The sequence below is a fragment of the Bombus terrestris genome, chromosome 17 (assembly GCF_910591885.1).
Source record: "Bombus terrestris chromosome 17, iyBomTerr1.2, whole genome shotgun sequence".
Lineage (NCBI taxonomy): Eukaryota > Metazoa > Arthropoda > Insecta > Hymenoptera > Apidae > Bombus > Bombus terrestris.
The window spans coordinates 4,276,214-4,297,076 of NC_063285.1; the positions used below are offsets into that span (position 1 = coordinate 4,276,214).

Genomic DNA, 20,863 nt, shown 5'->3' on the forward strand with positions numbered 1-20,863 from the left:
TTTCTATCGCCTCAACCACGCTCGAATCAAAATTTTTAATTTTACTACTTAAAAAAATTCGGAATTGCCAAAAAAACATACCAAAAAGGCAAATTATTTTAAAATGGCCGCCATTTTGTGAAAAAATATTTTTTTAACTCTTCTAAGGTTCATGCAATAGCCGAATCTATTCTAATTAAGAATCCGTTCGGCTTTTTTGTTTCAGATGACCATAAGGGTCGATATCATGCACGCCAGGACACCCTTTCTTTGGACCTCCACTTTGCCAGCTCATAACTTTGTGAATTTTTAGTCTTTTTCGGTTAATTTTTTATGTAATCTTAAAATATCAAGATACAAATCATAAAAAAATGGATAGTAAAAATATTTTTTGTTTCGTTTGTACAGAGCTTCAAAAATCGCTCGAAATTCATACCTCTAGACTAAAATACCCCCTTAAAAGGAAAACAATGATCTGACCCGAATCTCTAATCTTCGCATTCTCTTAACTCGTATGTTACATTTTGATCAGTTATATCAAAGCGATCTTCCTCGTTTGTTAGTAATATTTGTTTTGTTGGCAGATAGAAGAAGATATCATAGTAATAAAAAATATTAACTGGGATATAACAAATTGAAATAGCGAAACACAGACGTCGGTCAAGAAGTGTGTGATGTGAAATATTTTCCGAATATATCTGTGGCATACTTCGGATACATTTTACAAATACAAACATTTGTTCTTACATCAAATAAGGATAAAGTATTGATATATGCATCACAAGTTAAACTTTGAGATAAATAATTTTGTAAACATTTCCCGTAACCATGAAATTGTATGATACAAGCTTTTTATCACTTAGGCAACCGAATAGGGAGACCTCCCTTTTTGGCTTTAGCAACGTGTTTTATTTTTTCGCTGTTATTATCAGTTATTGTTTACCTGGAATTGTTCCCAATTAATTGCGCCACTTTTTCTGCTTTTATAATGTACAGTATATAACAAAATACGCCAATTTAGTGGTGTTAAAATTAATTAAAAAGTTACACTATCCGTTATGACTAAATAGAGTTATGATCGAACGATACTACATTGTAGAAAAATATTAAAATGCATTATGAATTTTTAATTTCACGTTCAAGCTGTGTTATTTATCTTTAATCGTCTTGAACGTTTTTAATATTACCTATATTTTTTTATACTTTTAAACACGATGTATTGCATAAACAATATGTGAAATCGTTAAATAAAATCATTACCACAAAATATAATTAATTACTTAAATAATTTTTAGACCTTTTTGTTACTTATGTACTGAATATTGGTCCTCGATACTTGGAAAAATGCGCGGTGGAAACGTATAATTCATTGTGACGCGCGCCGGTTGGCTAAGTGTTAAAAGATTTATATTCGAAATATAATGTAATAGTTTGAAACATCCTCTATATCTCCGCGAATATAGAAACAATTACGAAATTGTGCTTCCTTTTCTAAATTCTATTACAGTAGAGCCTTCTTTATCTGAACATCCGTTATCCGAATACAGTACTATTCGAACGTTCTGCTATTCCAACATGATACTTCTCAGTAATAGGTGCCCTTTTCTGTTTCAGGCATGTACATATTGTATTGGTGTTCGTATACAATGTATTCTTTCCTTAATTCAATTTAGTGACTGCTAATTGTAAGAATTTGATACAGAACTTGTTGCGACCTATCAATTAGACGGCGATGAGTCAGGCGCAACTGTTATCTTGAGGTTGCGCCCCTTGAACAATATTACCGCTCAAGGTGGATGTAGACTAATGATGCAAAGTAGTTGGTTTATTTGCACTGTTTGGTATACGTTGCAATAGTCGGAATTCGCGTCAGATCTCTACTGTTTGAGAAAAATCGAAAAGAGTGCTCCAAAATTAGGGTCAAAGTTGGTCCCATCAGCTTTACTTAATATTTATAGATATCTGCAAATTGATATTGCCAAACTATTCTATATAAATGTATTAGTTGAAGTCCACGGAATTCATTGAACCCAACAGGAATCGTATAGCTTTTGTAATTTTGCTATAAATTAACAGTGCTGAACAGTCTAATCTGGCGCTGCGCAGCCGTACGAAGCAGACCGTGCAGTCGGGCGCCACATCATAGAGAAAACCCTGAATATCGGCGCCGGCGTCAACGTGTTAACTTGCCTTGTTTGTGTTATGTGCGTGCCAGTCAATTGGATATTTGGTGGTTTCTGTTTTCTTAGTGTAAATGTAATATGGTGGCATTTATTGGGGTTTGCTTTTATTTGTTTATCTTGTAGCCACTTTTCTATTTTTGTGATGTGCTCTTGTAGTAATGTAGCTACTGTTGCTGGATTAGTATGCCTGACTAGCACAGCCGTGTTGTCCGCGAATGTCTGTATTTTGCTGTTGGTAGTTGTTGGTATGCCGGCCGTGTATAGTGTGTATAATATTGGGCCTAAGACGCTTCCTTGCGGTACCCCTGCCTTCAGGCAGCGTCTTTTACTTCAGAATATACATCCTTTATTTTTACTATAAAGGTTCTGTTGCTTGGGTATGATTTGAGTAAGTGGTGGATTTATTCCGGGAAGTGTTTTTTGATTGTTTGTAAGAGGCTTTCATGGTTCACTTTGTCAAATGCTTTCGCAATGCCCATGAAGGAGCCTGTACAGTATTGTTTCCTTTCTATTGCTGGTAAAATTTCGTTGACGAGCCTGTGCCTTTTGCTCTATCGTGGAGTGTTTTCTTCTGAATCCAAATTGGTAATCTGGTATTAATTTTTCTTGTTCTATTGTTGGTTATATTATTTTCTCTACTATTTTGGAAAACACTGGAAGTAGTGATATTGCTCTGTAAGATACAGTTTGGTGTGGGTTTTTGCCTGGTTTAACTAACATTATGATCTGTGCTAACTTCCATAGATTAGGAAAGTATTGAATTCTTAAAATTGCATTGAACATTATTATGATTAAACGTATTGCTTTTGGGGGAAGGTTTTTCAAGATTTTACCATAGATTGGGTCGACTCCTGGTGCTTTATTGTTTTTTGTTTTCTTCATTATGATTCTCATTTCTTGAACTGTTGTATTAGGTATGGTACGGTGCTTGTCAGTTGAGCTACTAGTATTTTGCGCATCTTCGTCTCAATGATATTTGGTTTTACTGTTGTTAATATTATATAGAGTAAATGTGTTACAAAGGTGGTTGAACAATGCTGTAGCTTGCTCTTCGTTGCTTCAGGCCCATATGTTATATGCTTTTCTAATTGCTGGGATTATTTTTATTGGCTTCTTTATTTTGTTCGTGGCTTTCCACTGAGAGTGTTTCTATGAATTTTGAGAATTCGTTACTATTATGATCTTTTATTTTACTTTTTATTTCCTTTGCAAGTTTGTATAGATGTTTTTTGTTTTCACATGTTCTATGTTTTTGCCATTTTACTTTCGCTTTCCTTTTTTCTCTGATTTTGTCAAGGATGTTTGGTTTCTTTTGGTTTATAAGTAATAGTTGCCCCTGCTGCTTCTTGCATAATTTCTGTCAATGTTGTTACTGCCTGTTCGATGCGTTCAGGTGTTTTCAATGGAATATTGCAGTTGATTTCGCTCTTGATTAGTTCTTTATGTTTGCCCTTTGATGCTTCTATTGCAAAGCGACTCTGATTTGTTATAAAGTATTAGTTTGCTTGCGTATTCTATTATTAACGGTGTATGATGGGAGCTAAGCTCCAGACTGGGTGTTACTTTTAATTTGTTTGCGTTTACTCCTTTTATACCTGCAAAATTAAGCAAGTCAGGAATTTTGTTTAGATCCGTCTGCCAGTGTGTTGGTCTTCCTGTGGATAATATGTTGAGATCACTAGTTCTAGTAAATGTTTCTAGTGTTCTACTTCGAGGTGTGTTAATTCTTGAGCCCTATAGCGTGTGCTTTGTATGTGTGTGAAGTCTTCCGCTGCGATGTAATTACTTATGTTGAAAGAATTACGTGACTTAGCAGTCAAAAAGATATTGATATTCAATATTTAGAGAAGCTATCGATTAATCTTAATTTGTATTTGAAATAAATGAAATTTCACACGAGAATAATGATTGTTATAGTATCAGAAAATTCCATTATCCGAAGAGTATATCTGCTTATAAATTCGCATAAAGAAGACTCTACTGTACTTGCATCAGTTCTGTACAATATTGTAAAGTGGGAAAATATTTTTATTTATAGTAATCCATTCTTCGTTTTCATAATAATTTCTATAAGACTTAATTTTTAACTTAACTTACATTCGATTGCACTTTAAAGCATTAAACATTGTTCCAAATTCTGTGGGATCCTTGCATCGATCACAAGTACATTCAAAAAATTTTGTTTTAAGAAGATGGTGTCTTCTGTTTGCAGTACCCCACAATGGATCCGTATAACATATAGAAATGTGGTCTCCTAAAATATTTCATACAAATTCATACAGTTGCATTTATCTAGAAGATTTAGGCTAAGAACAGACAATTTATTCGACACGATTTTTGACGAATTGGTCACATCGCCTTATACTCGATAGCTGAATTGCTTACAGAAACAGGCACATAATTTCTTAATCTCGCGCGAAAATTTTTAATTCTACCATCGTAAGTGATCCTTTACACCGTTGATTTATTTTCACCTATGAGAGGTACAAGTACACACAAGAAACAGTCCCATAGCATAAATGTATGTATATACATACACGAACAGGTCATACAGCTGGAACCACTTCGATCACTACATCTTCACTATTTTAGTGAAAAGTATTTCAGATAAAAGTTGAATGGTTGCAAAGAGGACAGAATTTGACGCGATTAGTGTCTTTGTAGGAGAATGCGAAAATACATATGAAGGTCAGATCTATCTTTTTAAATAAAATCATATACTTTTTATTATGTTAGTCGATCCAACTCATAATCCTATATAGAAAAGAATTAACCTATTCATATAAAAATACATTAGTTTATAAGTGGCATAACTGTAGCCACTGCGATACCTCTAAAAATAGTAACTTGAATTCGAGCAGTTCACAAAAAACAAAACTTGACCTTCTGTGCATCTTTGAAACCAACTTATATCTGAAAAATTTGTCACTAAAATCATGACATGCACAGTGATCGAAGTGGTTCCGGTTACCTTCATCCCGTATATTGAATATTCTCAGTAGATGACCATATTAGGTATTCATAGGAAATTTTAAAGTGTAAAATTACATAAAGTGCGTATAATGTGATAAAAGAATTTTCCTCCCTATCTATATTCTCAAAAAGATGAATTTGCATAAAAATACTCAATCCAATTATTAGCAAATTTCTATTGTAATGGCTGTAACAAAAGCTAATATTTTAAATTACTTGTTGTCTTACTTAGAAAGAGGGGAAGAGAGAAGCATGGATATTTACATAGATATTGGAAAATTATTTTGTTGTAATTTTTTTCAATCGACATTGTAATATTTTCAATCAACATGAACTTGGCTATTTGTATATGTAATCAACAGTTTGCAATTGAAATCTATTTTGTAATAGTAGTGTGACTAATTTCTATAAAATTGATTTGGTAATCTCAACGTCTTTTTGTCGACTTTCGTCGACTACCCTGTGTGTACAGTTAAGAAACAGTTAAAAGAGCCTATTACTTCTTTAAAAATTGCTTCGCGTGTTCTTAGTCATAATAATGCTTCTATATGTATATATACAGATCATTTATGTGATATCAAATTATTTGTAAATATGAAAACGGCAAAAAAGGTTAATATATAGAAATACTAGATAAATGATAAACAATTTAACTTTACACTACAAAATGTTTATGTAGACGTCAGTCGTTTTGCCTTAGCATTCACATTTGTCCGAATGACAGACAAAACGTTCAATAACACATTACTTGTTAAGTAGAGCCAAAATGTTCAACACACATATGTACACATGTAATATAGAGTATTCTATTCACTCATCGTAAAACATTGCCAGCATATTCCATAATTAAGAATAAAAGAATCATATAAACATAGGCTTATAAACTTTTTATCAAAAAGTTGTAATGATGATGCGAAATTAGCGAAATTTTCGTTTAAATATAACAGGCAACGAGTACCAACAATGTCGCACCTCAACAACGTCGAGTAATTCTTTGGTTCAACCAGATTTTTAATTGTGATTTTTAATTGTAAACGAAGAAATTTATGTAACATGATTTAATGTACGTCAGGAATCAATATAAAGAAATCAATGAGAAGTTTGTAATATAACGAGGATACTATATCTTTTATCGAACGAAAAATTAATCGGTTGTTTCGCGTTTGTGTTCTAACTTTTTAGAAATGGATTAACACAACATTTTTTCCCTCATATTTAGTCATAGGATATGCCAACACCGTTTTGCACAAAAGAATATGGAATATGCTGTACTATTTGTTGCTCAGAAAATTATATTTGAGACTGCAGAGCAGCAAGAGCATTATTCCGCTAACTCGCTCACCATCACACGATGCCTCATGGTCTTATTTGTAGATACAAAGTTTTTAGCTGACACGCATATCTATTTTTATGATTGAGGCTATCCAAACCAACAAAAATGAAAGCTACATTCGTTCCAAGCGCCTTATTCTGAACGAGTTATATACAGGATGTTCGACTACAGATGTAAAAAAATTTAAGGGATGATTATTAAAGCTAAAATATGATAAAAATCAAGAATAAAAAAGTCATTTTATGGAGTAATGTGTAATAATACAAATTGTTGCAGTGAGTCTCATTGCTAGAAAAACTCTACATCTTCTCTAGTCAGTTCGCTGTTGAGTGCCGAAGCGTGCAGACGTGTCTCTAGTGCCCAGTGAAGTTCGAAAGCAACACGTGTCACCCAACCGTCGAAAGTGAACACAACGTGCTCCAATCCTCCCAAGTGTCTCCTATCCGCCAGAGAGAAGAAAAGCCTACGCATCTAACCCCTACCCGAACCTTGCCTCATAGCCACACGACTAGTTATTTATATTGAAATAGCTAGCTCGATGATGGCCCAGCAATCACCACCAGGCTCGCCCACGCAAACTTACAACTACCCCGCACTACGCCCCCCGTGACAGAAGTGCAGCAGATCCCCACGCGCCAACGACGCCAATAAGGCGAAAAAACGCAAAATTGAATCACCAAACATAAACTCAAACCAACAGCAAACAACACAAATCAACACCCACAATAGGTTCGCAATACTAGAATCCTCAAACGACGCCATGGAAATCGCAGAACCAAACCAACAAGCACAGAGAAGCCCCCCTCCCTCACCAATATTTGTCAATGATGTCATCGACATCCAGACAATGATCAAGTCCTTAGAGAGAGATATCTCCAAGGAGGACTACAACCTGAAGATAACCAACAACCAAGTAAAAATCCTGCCGACGAATCCAGAAGCCTACAGGAAGCTCACCAAGACACTTAAGGCCCTGAACGCCAATTTCCACACCTACCAACTCAAAGAAGAAAGACCTTTTCGGGTGGTGCTACGAAACATCCACCACTACGCAGACATCGACGAACTAAAAATAGAACTATCGAAACTCGGCCACGAAGTCACCAATGTCAGCAACATAAGGCATAGAGTCACAAAAGACCCGCTATCCCTATTTTTCATCGATTTAAAACAGAAACCCAACAACAAGGAAATCTACAACATCAGCTGCCTAATGAACGCCATCGTAAAACTCGAACCACCGCAAACCAAAAAGGAGATAGTGCAATGCAAAAGGTGCCAAAGATACGGGCACACGCAGAAATACTGCTACCATACCTTCCGCTGCGTCAAATGTGCAGGAACACACCCCACCGACCAATGCAGGAAATCACCGGAAACCCCAGCGAAGTGCATCCACTGTCAAGGTGATCATCCTGCCAACTACAAAGGCTGCTCAGTCTACAAAACTCTGTACTCAAACAAGTACCCCAAACTTACAACAAAATAGGTAAATTACCAAACACCCAGCTCGCCGAAATTCACCTTTACCCCAATCCCCCCAACCAATCAAACACCCAGGCCTATCAAACTCACCACTCCCTCAAACTCCTATGCCCAAGCGGTACAAGGCACTCGAAATACATCAAATAGCCACAGGGATCCTCCCCAAAATAGTGCCCCCATCTCACCTAATACAGACAACGTCTCTAGACTTGAAAAGCTAATAGAGAAACAATCAGAGCAAATAAATAATTTGCTATCGCTACTAACACTCATCATGGATAAATTAATACGCCCCGACACAAAATAAAACCAAGACGCATAGTTCTGTGGAATGCCAACGGTCTAGCGCAACGCAAACTTGAGCTAGAACTCTTCCTAAAACACCAGCTAATCGACATAATGCTCATATCTGAAACCCACTTCACCGACAAAAACTACCTGAACATAAACGGATACAAGTTCTACCATACCCAACACCCCAGCGGAAAGGCCCACGGCGGCACCGGAATCATAATCAAATCAAACATTAAGCACTACGAACTTCCACCATTCCAGAAAGACAACCTCCAAGCAACAAACGTAGCAATAGAAGACTGTCATGGTACAATCACCACTTCAGCTGTATACTGCCCTCCCAGACACTCCATCGCCAAAGAAGATTTCGACAACTTCCTGGACACCCTGGGCAATAGATTCATAGCCGGAGGAGACTACAACGCTAAACACACCCAATGGGGCAGCAGACTGGTTACAGTAAGACGCAAAAACCTCCTCAACAGCATAATAACCAACAACCTCAACTACCTTACCACATACGAACTCACACACTGGCCCACCGACACAAACAAAATACCCGATCTCCTTGATTTCCTCATAACTAAAAATATCTCGTCAAGACACGTCCAAATCAATTCCTCGGCAGATCTCTCCTCTGATCATTCCCCCGTGATAGTAACAGTCAGTTCAGCTATCATCGAGAATACACCTAATGGCTCCATTCATAACCAACACACCAACTGGCAGCTCTTTAGAGAACTCTTTACCCACACAACTTCAGCCTCAACCTCACTAAAAACCAATGAAGAAATCGAAGCAGCCACGGAATACCTAAACGCGAGCATAATAAACGCTATCCGCGTCTCCACACCGGCAAAAACATCCATCAGCAATCACGAATACCCCCAGTACATATTAAAAAAAATAGCAGAAAAACGTAGACTAAGAAGGATATGGCAGACCCATAGAACACCGGAGGACAAACGCAAACTAAACAACGCAACTAGAAAAATATCCAAAGCCATAAAAAACTACAATAATGACCGTTTTCACAAATATCTCGCCAGCTTGTCCCCCACAGCCGACTCCAACTACTCACTATGGAAAGCCTCCAGGAAACTCACGCGTCCCTCACAAATAATACCTCCAATCCGCCGCCCGCAGGGTGGATGCGCGTAGCCCTATAGAAAAAGCTAACCTATTTGCCAAACACTTGACTGAAGTATTCCAACCCCATTCCTCCATAGCTGCAGCGGACGTCACCGAACACCTGCACACCCCCTTCCAAATGTCCCCTCCTATTGAACCCTTCACTTCTGCAGAGATCATAGAAGCAATCAGTCGCCTAAACCCCAAGAAAGCAGCAGGCCACGACCTAATAGGAAATAAAGCAATCAAGGAACTTCCCATAAAAGGGATTGCACTCGTCGCATCAATCTTTAACGCTATCCTCCGCCTTCAACACTTTCCCAAGGCTTGGAAAATCTCACTAATCAGCCTCATCCCTAAACCCGGTAAACCAATATATGAAACCACCTCCTATCGCCCAATCAGTCTTTTACCTACCTTGTCTAAACTATTCGAGAGGATGCTCACGAATCGTCTCCTTCCACTCCTACAAGAATTGAAAACACTCCCAGATCACCAATTCGGCTTCCGAAAACAACACTCAACAGTAGAGCAAATCCACCGCATAACCCACATGATCAGCCAAACCCTTGAAAAGAAAAAATACTGCTCAGCGGTATTCCTAGACATCCAACAGGCATTCGATAAGGTATGGCATGAAGGGCTACTCTATAAGCTTAAAAAAATCCTACCCCACCCATACTACTCCATCTTAAAATCCTACCTAACCAACAGACAATTCATAGTTAAATGTCTAGACGCCACTTCCGCAACATTCCCAATAGAATCCGGCATACCACAAGGTAGTGTCCTCGGACCCCTACTATTCTCCATCTACACTGCCGACTTACCCATATCAAACGAGGTAACAATAGCAACATTTGCCGACGACACAGCACTATTAGCTACCCACGCAGACCCGGCAATTGCCTCATCTACTCTCCAGCGAAGTCTTGACTCCATGGAAATGTGGTTCCAAAAATGGGGTTTTAAAATAAACGAAAAAAAATCCTCCCATGTAACCTTCACGCTCCGAAAACAAACCTGCCCCCAGGTCACCATTAACAACACAATAATCCCAAGCAAGGACTCCGTAAGATACCTCGGCATGACCCTGGACAGGAGGCTAACTTGGAAAAAACATATCTCGGAAAAAACAAAGCAACTAAAGGAAAAACTAAGAAAATTCTATTGGCTCACGGGCCGACGCTCCAAACTAAACATACAGAACAAAATAACCCTCTACAAGGCCGTAATAAAACCTGTCTGGACCTACGGAATCCAACTATGGAGAACAGCAAGTAACTCCAACATTGAAATACTCCAACGCTTCCAATCGAAAACGCTAAGATCCCTATTAAATGCACCCTGGTATGTTACCTACGAAACAATCCACCGTGACCTCAAGATACCTACAGTCAAAGATGAAATACACAAGTCCAGAAGCAGATATAACTCAAGAGTCAACAACCACCACAACCAACTAGTCACCCAACTACTGGACACGATGGACCAGATCCGCAGACTAAAAAGAAAATACCCACTAGATTAAATCCTTAGTTCTACTAGAATCAACAATATAAAGCTATTATAATCCATGTCATTGTATCACGCCAAATTAAGTTACTGAAAATTCTCAACGAGAATTGATTGTAAATATTCTAATAAATAAAAAAAAAAATCTTCTCTAGTGTTTAGTCTTTGGCACAACGATCCTCTTTACAGCGGCTTCTTTGGTCTCTATTATAGTACCGCGGAAAGATCACCGACAATACAGACAATGTCGATGATAAAGCGCAAATGCCGATAAACCGAAAGGGTCAGAAAACTTCAATAGGTCTAACGACCATCAATATATTTCAGCACCGCAGTCATTGATGTTCAGTTGGCCACCTGAAAGTCTAGAGTCAAGAGTCGTTAATCGAGAGTTGTCATATCATACTACTGCATTAAGTTCACGTTAAATAATCATCGTTTTCTGTTTAATCCACTGTAATAAATACATCTATCAATACATTATTCTATCGAATAAAAACCATTGGAAATTCGAATTTCTAACATTTCTGAATAAAGCATTTCTATAATACGTTCACCCATGCGTTTTTCTCTCTATTCCGATATATATACGTCGGAGATGAAAGGACACCGGGGCCTTCCCTTTGGAATTCTTCGGAAAACCCCCAACATTTTAGTCTCTATAATTTAACTCAATTACAATTGTCCGACATTTGTGATAGCATGCTTGGGCTCGAGGCCACAACAAGTCGCTGAACGTGGCCGCGGCCACGGGATGAACGCTTTTACTTAACATAGGGATGGAGTAATTCTATGGCTCTCCTTAAATGAAATAGTTGTAGCGGCACGCGACAGTAAACATTCCAACGGTTTCTGTCGCGTGGCTCGCCACACACAGACCCTATTCTTCAAGAAGGATGATTATCAGATGTCGATGCATGTTCACAGTACATGTTCAGCTAGTCTGAGGAGCCGCTATAAATCTTAGAGTTTAGTTAACTAAGGTCCTTCAAACGGACAAACAGTCTTTATCCTAACAGTCCCTAAATCTATCACCTACTACGGTAAGATACGGGAAATCTGCTTTTCTCATGGACGACGCTTCGCGCTAGCAACATTCTCTCAAGGCCGGCTAGCATCCTTTTCTAATCAACAACGTAAAAATTAACCAATTAACAGCAACGCCCATTTCCCTCACTGCCCGAACGAAGATTTTCCTCGACGACGCCTTGAGACACACCCCATCATAGTTTCCCACTGCAGCATCACCGCGACGGAAAGTCATTCTCTCGTGAGGTCTGATTAGCGAGTTACATAGCGCCTTTACGCTCGGTGAACATTCTACGTTTTAACAAAGAGTTGGTTTAGTAATACTTGTACCGTAGACGAGCAAGTCGAGTGCAACTTGGGCTTTGGAAAAACGCGCATTTTGTTATTCCGTTGACCGCGGATTCGTTATTGAACCTAAGATCATTGTCATTAGCATCTCGAGTATCTAATTACCACGGTTACTTGTTAAATTCTCTAATGATCGGAATTACGCTAGTAAATATCTTCTCTATTGCATAACAACGTCTAATCCAAATGAAGATTCGCTTCACGTTCCTAATCTTAATCATAATGTGAACCCGACATATATATAAAAATGTCAACACAAATTAATGTGCAGCAAATAAAAAATGATACTTATTGCGTTGAATAACTCCTTTAAGTTTCTGGTAAGCAGCTTGTTCGTTTTCTCAGTAGGTATACCTAATAATACTTTTGAAAGGAGCAGCTCAGCTATCCTGTCTGACCCTGGTTAATTTCGAGAAAACTATACAAAGAAAACGAAAGTGTTGGTAAAGAATATCGTAAACTTTTTTCTGAACGAACTCTCCACTGCTACCTCGTTATGTAACATATTCTAGTGATTTTGTTAGGAGAATTGTATAAACATAAAGCTGGGGTTAATTGTAGATTTAATATAGATTTAAGTTATTCCGCTGTAGTCTTTTTTGAGCTTCTTCACTTTTAATTTTTTGAATATTTTTATCTCCTTTATTTTTGTATTCTTTTTATTTTTTGAATCTTTTTTTTAGTTCCAACGCGAGTGATTTGGGTGTGTGAAGTGTGTAGTGTATATAGTGCGTGTTGTATGTACCGTGCTTATTGTCTATTTCGTTTCCAAGAAAATGGAGCATATATTGAACACATACTGTAATATAAAACGATTGTTATTTTCGTTGCAATTTTTCTATGTACAGCCAGGACACCTGTGGTACGTGTGTGGTTTTCCTGTGTAACATGTAACAACAACAATAAACGTTGCTTATATGTGTTATGATTTATTAATTACTTATGAACGCAAAGAATTGAAGGAGACATCAATTTTTTCTATTTGAAAATTTCATGAGTTTTATGTTGTTATGGATTTTAATTAGTAGGCAGGTGTAATACTTTTAATCTACGACTTTTCTGACAAAATGTTGCGCGGGATAGTTTACGTCTTCGAATGTCATGATCTTCTTCTCTACGACTTGTACCGGGTAAGCTGCTGCACACATATCGTTCGACACGGATCGCTGTGCGACCTGCAGCTCAAGCTGACCTATTCTCGTCCATGTGAGGAGGTTTGCATGCGTACAGGGGCATTTTAGCTAATTTTAACTGACAATAACTAAAAAACAAAGTTGAAAACGCAATTTCTTTATTCTTGATTTCCATCTTTACTTTTCTTCAAAAATCACCCCTTAAATTCTTTTACACCTGTATATTACTATACTTTATAGAATATATATATATATATATATATATGCAAAAGGTGACTATATTATATATATATATATATATATATATATATATATATATATATATATGTCGGAGATGAAAGAATACTGGAACCTTCCCTTCGGAACTTTGGGAAGACCCTTAGTATTGTAATTTAGATTTCACCATAGCCGAATTAAGAAACTGTTGTCATTCGATTCGACTGTATTTATTTGAGATTTATGATAGTGAGCTCGGGCTCGAGGCGACAACCAGTCGCCGAACGTAGTCGCGGTCAAGGGATGAACGTTTTGTCTAACAAAGGCATGAAGTAACCCTATAGCTCTCCTTAAAAGAAATACTTAGGACGGGGCACGACTGTAAGCATTTCAACGATTTCTGTCCCGTGGCTCGCCACACGCAGACTCTATTCTTTGAGTATGATGATTACCAGATGTCGACGCGTCTCCACAGTACATGTTCAGCTAGCCCGAGGACCCGCTATAAATCTTAAGATCTGTTTAACTAAAGTCCTTCAAACCGACAAACAGTCCTCGTCCCAACTACGAGAAAATAGGAGAAATCTATTTTTCTCACCAACGACGCTTCCTCTTCTCGAACTTTCTCTTAAGGGCGGCTAGCACCCTTCCCTAACCACCAACATGGAAATTGATCAATTAACAGTAACGCCAATTTCCCTCACTTTCCGAATGAAGGCTTTTCTCCACGAATCCGATGATTTCGTGCCCTTAGGCACACCCGTCATAGTTTTCCTCGACAGCGTTACCGTGATGGAGAACCTCTCTCCGGTACGATCTAAAAGACGATTCAAGTAACTCTCAGATACGTAGTGATTGCCTCGTGCATTAACATTGAGTACAACCTAGACGCTGAAGAAAAGTAGAGTTCGTCATCCCCTTGACCGCGGATTCGTTAGTGAGCCTAGGATCATTGTCATTAGCTTCTCGAGTATCTAATTATCGCGATTACTTGTCCAATTCCATCATAATCATATTTGCACTAGTAAATATCTCCTCTATTGCATAATGATCACGTCTAGCGCCAATAGGGATTCGTTTCACGCCCTCAACCCTAACTCAAATCTTAATGCCAACCCGACATATGTATATAATATAGTCACCTTTTGCAATAGGTACTGCAGCATGAATAATCAGCCCTCCAGTATCAGTGAAACTTTTCGAGCAATTTGCTTTACAGTTATGCTCAAGTAATGATGTCAGTTCGTAAACTGCTACGTATGGTGGATCAGTAAGCGGAACTTCATGTCCATTAACCTGCAATTTAAGTGTTTGTCATTCATATTTTTTCAGATTTATTTTTAAACCCATAGAATGTATGATATGTTTACATTTGATCAAGATAATTAAAAGAGTGCTGATTGAAAATAATATATAGTTGGATCCCGTATGACACGATGCTTCTCTAACGTGGACTAAAAATTACGCCATTGCTTCCATATAACGCGATTAAGAAGCTGCAGCAAATGACTCTTTTCTAATATAAAAATATGTAAGTCTTTGAATTAACTCGACGCGCAGTTTTGCATTAACTCTTGTGCCATAAAGAGTTGTTTACAGTTGGTATTGTGAACAGTTATTATTGTGGGTCGCATATTATTTTGTCATATTAAGAAAAGACTACATATTTATTTAATTATATTTTTTTGCACTCTTGAATTCGTAACGGAACGTATATCTCGCGTTATAGGAAGTGCTATCGTACTACATTGTAACCGTATCAATTATATACAAAGATCCATTGATTAATATCTGAAACAGGTCTTTACGTCTCAGAGCTCAAGCTTTCAAGCATTAACTCAAGGATCTGTCAGGTTAAACACGATGCGTAAACGAGAAGTCAAGATACATTTTGTACTTTTGCTGCGTATTCGCCTCAAACCGAGGAGTAACGGGCACAAACGCGGCCGTCACACTGAGACGCGATCTAATGCGGTGCAAATATCCATCGAGTACAGCGTACTAATCAAAGTCATTGACTCAGTCTCGTCAAAGAAACAGGAAGTACTAACGATAAGAAGTGTTTACGTAAAGCGATTAGTTCATAGTGCCGTATATTCGATTTCCCAGTGAGAGCGTGTCTATGATAGGAAACTTGCCGTTGGCAAGTCTATATCACAAATGGCGCAAAAAAGAGCAGCAATTTGCAGCTGAATATTATTGAAGCTAACGAAAAAATTTCCATCATTAAACCGCAAGTGAACAATAGTTTAATAGATCTTATAGAAGTTGGTACCCCTCCAGTTAAAGGTGTTGAGGTTATCTGTTAGAGGAACGCGTGGATGGATGTGTAACAGAAATATATTTGAGTATAAATGTAAGTGTAAATGTAAGAATAAGTGTAAGTATAAGTACAAGTATAAGTACAGAATATGCTAATCCAGATCCACACGCTGGCAGTGTTACATTACAACAGAGCCCCGAAGACATGGGCCTATGGGTATTTGTGTAGTATCGTGGGCAAAAGGCCTAAGATATCGGTCGAACCATAAACAATATCGCGAGAGCCGCGGTATCGTCGGCTCTATCGTCGTCGGTCTTTTCAAGTGAATAGTTTCGTGGAAAAGGCCCTGATAACCGTGGCCACGCGTGGCCGTGCGCGATAGGGCGGGAAAAGACAAAGGGATGCTAAAGACAGTGTTAGTTGAGAAGCCGGAGAGAGCGAATGCAAAAGCCGGACAATGGGAGTTGAGAAGCGAGAGTGAGCGAGTGCAGAAGCGGGAGAGTGTGAATCGGGAAGTTGAGAGCCGAGTATGAGAATAAGACATATGACAGCATTGTAATTAGTTCGTTATTTTGAATATTATTTGTTAAACCAAAACATCATTACTTATCCTTCCTTTAAAGACTCTATTAAGATACTACAATTGTATAATTACGAAAGTGGCCTGTCTATATCCCGCTGCATCGTCTGTACAAGGCACGTTCCAAAAAAGGTTATGAGTCTGAGAGACCTTTCAAATTGATTTGTATTAGATAATTCTTAATGGCTTCGAAGTTCAGGAAAACTAAACAATAAAGCAGATGTAGAGTTTTCTTAGAAGTGAGAATTATTTCAACAAGAAGCAATAATAGCTATTCATCAAAGAAACGGAAAATCATTCCACCTGATAATTTGATTAAAACAGTCACGGAACATAATAAGTGATTGAATAATATGCCGGATAGTAATCCGTTTAGCGTACTGGCGGAGCTGGATGACGAATCTATAGGAAGCAACACAACTGCCATCGAAAAGCAGCTACCAAAACCTTCACCAATATAAATCGAAGCTCAAGTCAAAGAACCACTCATAGAACTAATGGAAAAAATAGCCAATGATGACTGTACTCTCAAACAAATGAAAGATAATCAGGTCAAAGTCCAAGTTAATACTCCTGAAATTTATAGAGAACTTACTCTCGTATTAAAAGATAAAATGCAAACTTCTACACTTACCAACTAAAGAAGAATAGAAGCTGTAAGGTAGTACATAGATGAATGCATCCTACAACCAACACTATAGTTCAATAATTGACGAACTGAAGGAACTAAATCACCAGGAAAATTAACAACATAATTAAACACGCCGACGTGAACGTGTTAATAATAATGAAAACCATTAAATAAAATCTTCTCAGTACCATACAGAAACTGACGAATACTATCTGAATTTTATTCCATTGCGATATACTTGGCAACGAACAAGCGGATGTCATTGTTAAAGAAGTTGCAAACTGATTAAAATATGTTCTAATTAACCGAAACACGGAAACATTATTATCAACCATGTAAAAACAACGATAAAATCTGAAATAAAACTAACGAATCAGCATACGCAATATACCTATGTTTTATAACAACCATCCATTGACGACTAACAAGGTGTTGATACAAATGCGGAAAACTTAGACAATATGAACAAAGATAGGCACAAAACCAGATACCCCGCTCACGTTCAGAAATCATATAAAAAGTACAAATTGGTTGAAGATACTAAATTATATTATAAAACTTAATTTCGGCACTATGACAACGAAACCAAGTTATTGTGAAAGAACTACTCAACGTGGTAATTTAAATCTGTTTTCAATTGTGTGTTAATTTATAGTCAGCGAATTATAGTTTTAATATTATTTTAATAAATAATTTTTTACTATAATATAGTCTAATAAGCTAATATTTTAACAATATATTTAAATATTTAAATAAAAAAATAAATTATAATATAAATTAATAAACTAATTTTTCCTACCTTTTCAGTACTTCTCGTTTGTTACTTCGAGCTTGCGTTAGTATATGTGAACATTATATGAACGTATACCCTATAGCAGGTATTTAATGTGAGATATACGCAGTGTACATTATGTTCATTATCTTCCTTTATTAAAATTGTTTAGTAATAAGCAACAATAGACAATGTAGACGACAATAAATAATATCTCAAAAAATGTTTGATACTGTTGTCTATACAGTATAGTGCAACATAATTTTTGTTGGTCTTTGTACATTTGCTAAAAATGATAGAGCTTAGAAATTAAAATTGTGCGCTGTCCAAATCCGCAGAAGCCGATAATTGCATTAAACGGCTTTTGTCATTATAAACACACACGCAGTCGACGTAAAAAGTATTCGTACAATAACTGATTTCAACAAAAATTTTGTAGAACATCGTTTATTAATAAAATTTTAACAAATAAAAGTTATATACGCATTTTTACAAGTCTGTAGAATAATTTTCATGAAATAAAGCGGGGATATCTATGTTCTCTGTGAAAATATTAACAAATATCTAAAAAATGGCAAAAATATATGCGTAATAAATATTCGTACAGTTATAGTTTAAGGGAAAAAATTATCAAGACAAGTACAATTATTTTAGTATTTAGCAGATTCCTTTTGATTTTATTATGACTTGAAGCCGTTGTCACGTAAAATAAAAAAAGGGGTAGCTCGAACGAAAAGAAAAAAAAAAATAAGGTAACAAAAAAACAAAAGAATTTATTTCTTGTACTCTGAGTTTACACTGACTGCGATTTGGTTCTGAGCTCCAGCTGTGACTTTCCAAGACTGAAGCTCTTACAATTTGACTTTCTGTGGGATCTGTTTCTTTTTTGTTTGTCATCCCTCAATATCCCCACTACCCTGTAGGCATACGTGAGGCAAGTACTACTGTAGGCATACGTGACCGTTGCCACGCTTCTAGAACATTCGGTGGAAGGACCGTTGGGATATAGATGACTCATTAGGCACTTCGGCGATATACATTGTCGCCAAGGTCGCCACATCTTTATCTCCATCATCGGTCCATCGGATTTGAAGTATGTCGGTCGTGACACCGTCGTGGCATTTGTCGTTGAATTTGTCAGATTGACAAAAATCCTACTTACAATATTTTTCCATTTTTGTAAAGGTGTCCTCATAGAATCATTTCCAGACGAAATATGGTGACTCTGTATTTTGCGTTTTAGGTGGTCCCATATATTTTCAATAATGTTTATATCTAGGAATTGTGGAGATATTTTAAGTGTTCCCGAATATTGTTCGTTTTTCAAACCTATTTTCTCTGCACTTTGATGCAGATTGTCTTTTATGCTATGAAGCGCTAACTGTAGAAATATTTATTACGCGTAGATATTTTTCTAGATATTTATTAATAGTTGAACAATAGAGATAGAAAATTATTTTGTGAGAAAACTTATTTTCTGAAAATTAGTTTGAAGGCTTCTAGGAATACATATATAATTTCTATTTGTTAAAATTTAGTTACTAAGCGTTCTATGAAATGTATTACAAACGTGTACTAAATGTTCTACTATAATTTTGTTATAGTTAAGTGCTGTACAAATACTTTTTGTATTGACTGTATCTGGGAATATTATACGTTACGGAAACATACTTTTCGAGAATATTTATTGAATATGTGACATTTCTATTCGTCTTAATATTTATAACGCAGATTTAAAATATTGATTGAATTTCTACCTGCAAGATACCGACGATTTTTGTCATTTCCTCCTCCAATATATCATCTGTTTTGAAAAATCTTTTAATAAAGCGAATAGTGTTTGACAGTTCATGGGAATTTATTCGATCGTAATGACTTTCGAGCGATATTAACTTCTTATAAGATTCCAAATTAACATCCTTCGATGCTAACGCTCTTATGACAGTTATACATTGATAACTTGGATGTGGGTGGCCAAATTCAGTTATAGATACCTGAAACATTACATTATTATATCAGTATACAATGTTAACAAATCTCTTTTATACGTCTACCGATAAAAATGTATAAGAATAGCTTTAGAGTTTCTTCTGACATAAGAAATAGCAATAATCGAACAAGAAGCATCACCCGAGAATGACACGCCGATTTTGATGAAACTTTGCGTATTTATTATGCAATCAAAAATATCTTACACAAATTTTTTATCGACGATCGATTTACCCGTAGAGACAGGAAACAGCTCTTAAAGTTGTTCACTAAAAACATATTTTCTGGAATGTCTCTAAAATTATGAATCTTGTGCTTTTGGACGAGTATGGTTAAACCTTTTCATTCAAAAGGCAACTCTCAGTCACCACCAATATTGGTTCGTAAGTTGGTTCCTTAGCTCTTTTTGTTCTTTGTCAGGAAGTGTAAAGTGTTAGACTTTTAAATGGAGATAAAATATTTAATCCCAACTCCGAAACTATGATACTGTCAACGTCTCCAACGTTAGTTCGGATTTGACGATCATGGCAAAAGTATTATAGTTTAGAAACCCCAAAAAAGTGGTTTTCGGAAGTGAAATTAGTTCAAACGAAGATGTTTGATTTTGAACTGTTGAAAAATGAGATCAACTATATTAAAGAAGAATTTCGTATATTCAAGAATATTACGAAATCATATTTTCAAAGATGTAAATATAGATAAATTATTAGAGTATAATGTTTTTGTAAGTTGATTTGTATATAAAATCATTTTACGCTAGCTGTAAGTGTCACGTAAAATAAAAAGCAGGAGGCTCGAACGAAAAGAAAAAATTAAGATAACAAAAAAACAAGAGAATTTATTTCTGAATTTACACTGACTGCGATTTTGTTCTGAGCTCCAGCCGTGACTTTCCAAGACTGAAGCTCTTACAATTTGACTTTCGGTAACATCTGTTTCTTCTTTGTTTGTCATCCCTCAATATCCCCACTACCCTGTAGGCGTACGTGACCGTTGTCACACTTCTAGG

At 36.7% G+C, this 20,863-nt stretch overlaps 1 protein-coding gene across 1 annotated transcript in view; it reads right to left on the minus strand.

The window, feature by feature from the left end:
• LOC125386774 overlaps nucleotides 1–20,133 on the minus strand; it is a 57,940-nt gene extending 37,807 nt beyond the window's left edge. Inside the window, exons 1-4 of the mRNA XM_048413905.1 lie at nucleotides 20,089–20,133; nucleotides 19,623–19,859; nucleotides 14,762–14,915; nucleotides 4,260–4,416 (exon numbers count right to left, since the gene is read on the minus strand). Coding sequence (XP_048269862.1) covers nucleotides 4,260–4,416; nucleotides 14,762–14,915; nucleotides 19,623–19,859; nucleotides 20,089–20,133 — 593 coding nt within the window. The remainder of the gene's footprint in view (nucleotides 1–4,259; nucleotides 4,417–14,761; nucleotides 14,916–19,622; nucleotides 19,860–20,088) is intronic.
• Between the last annotated feature and the right edge of the window lie 730 nt (nucleotides 20,134–20,863).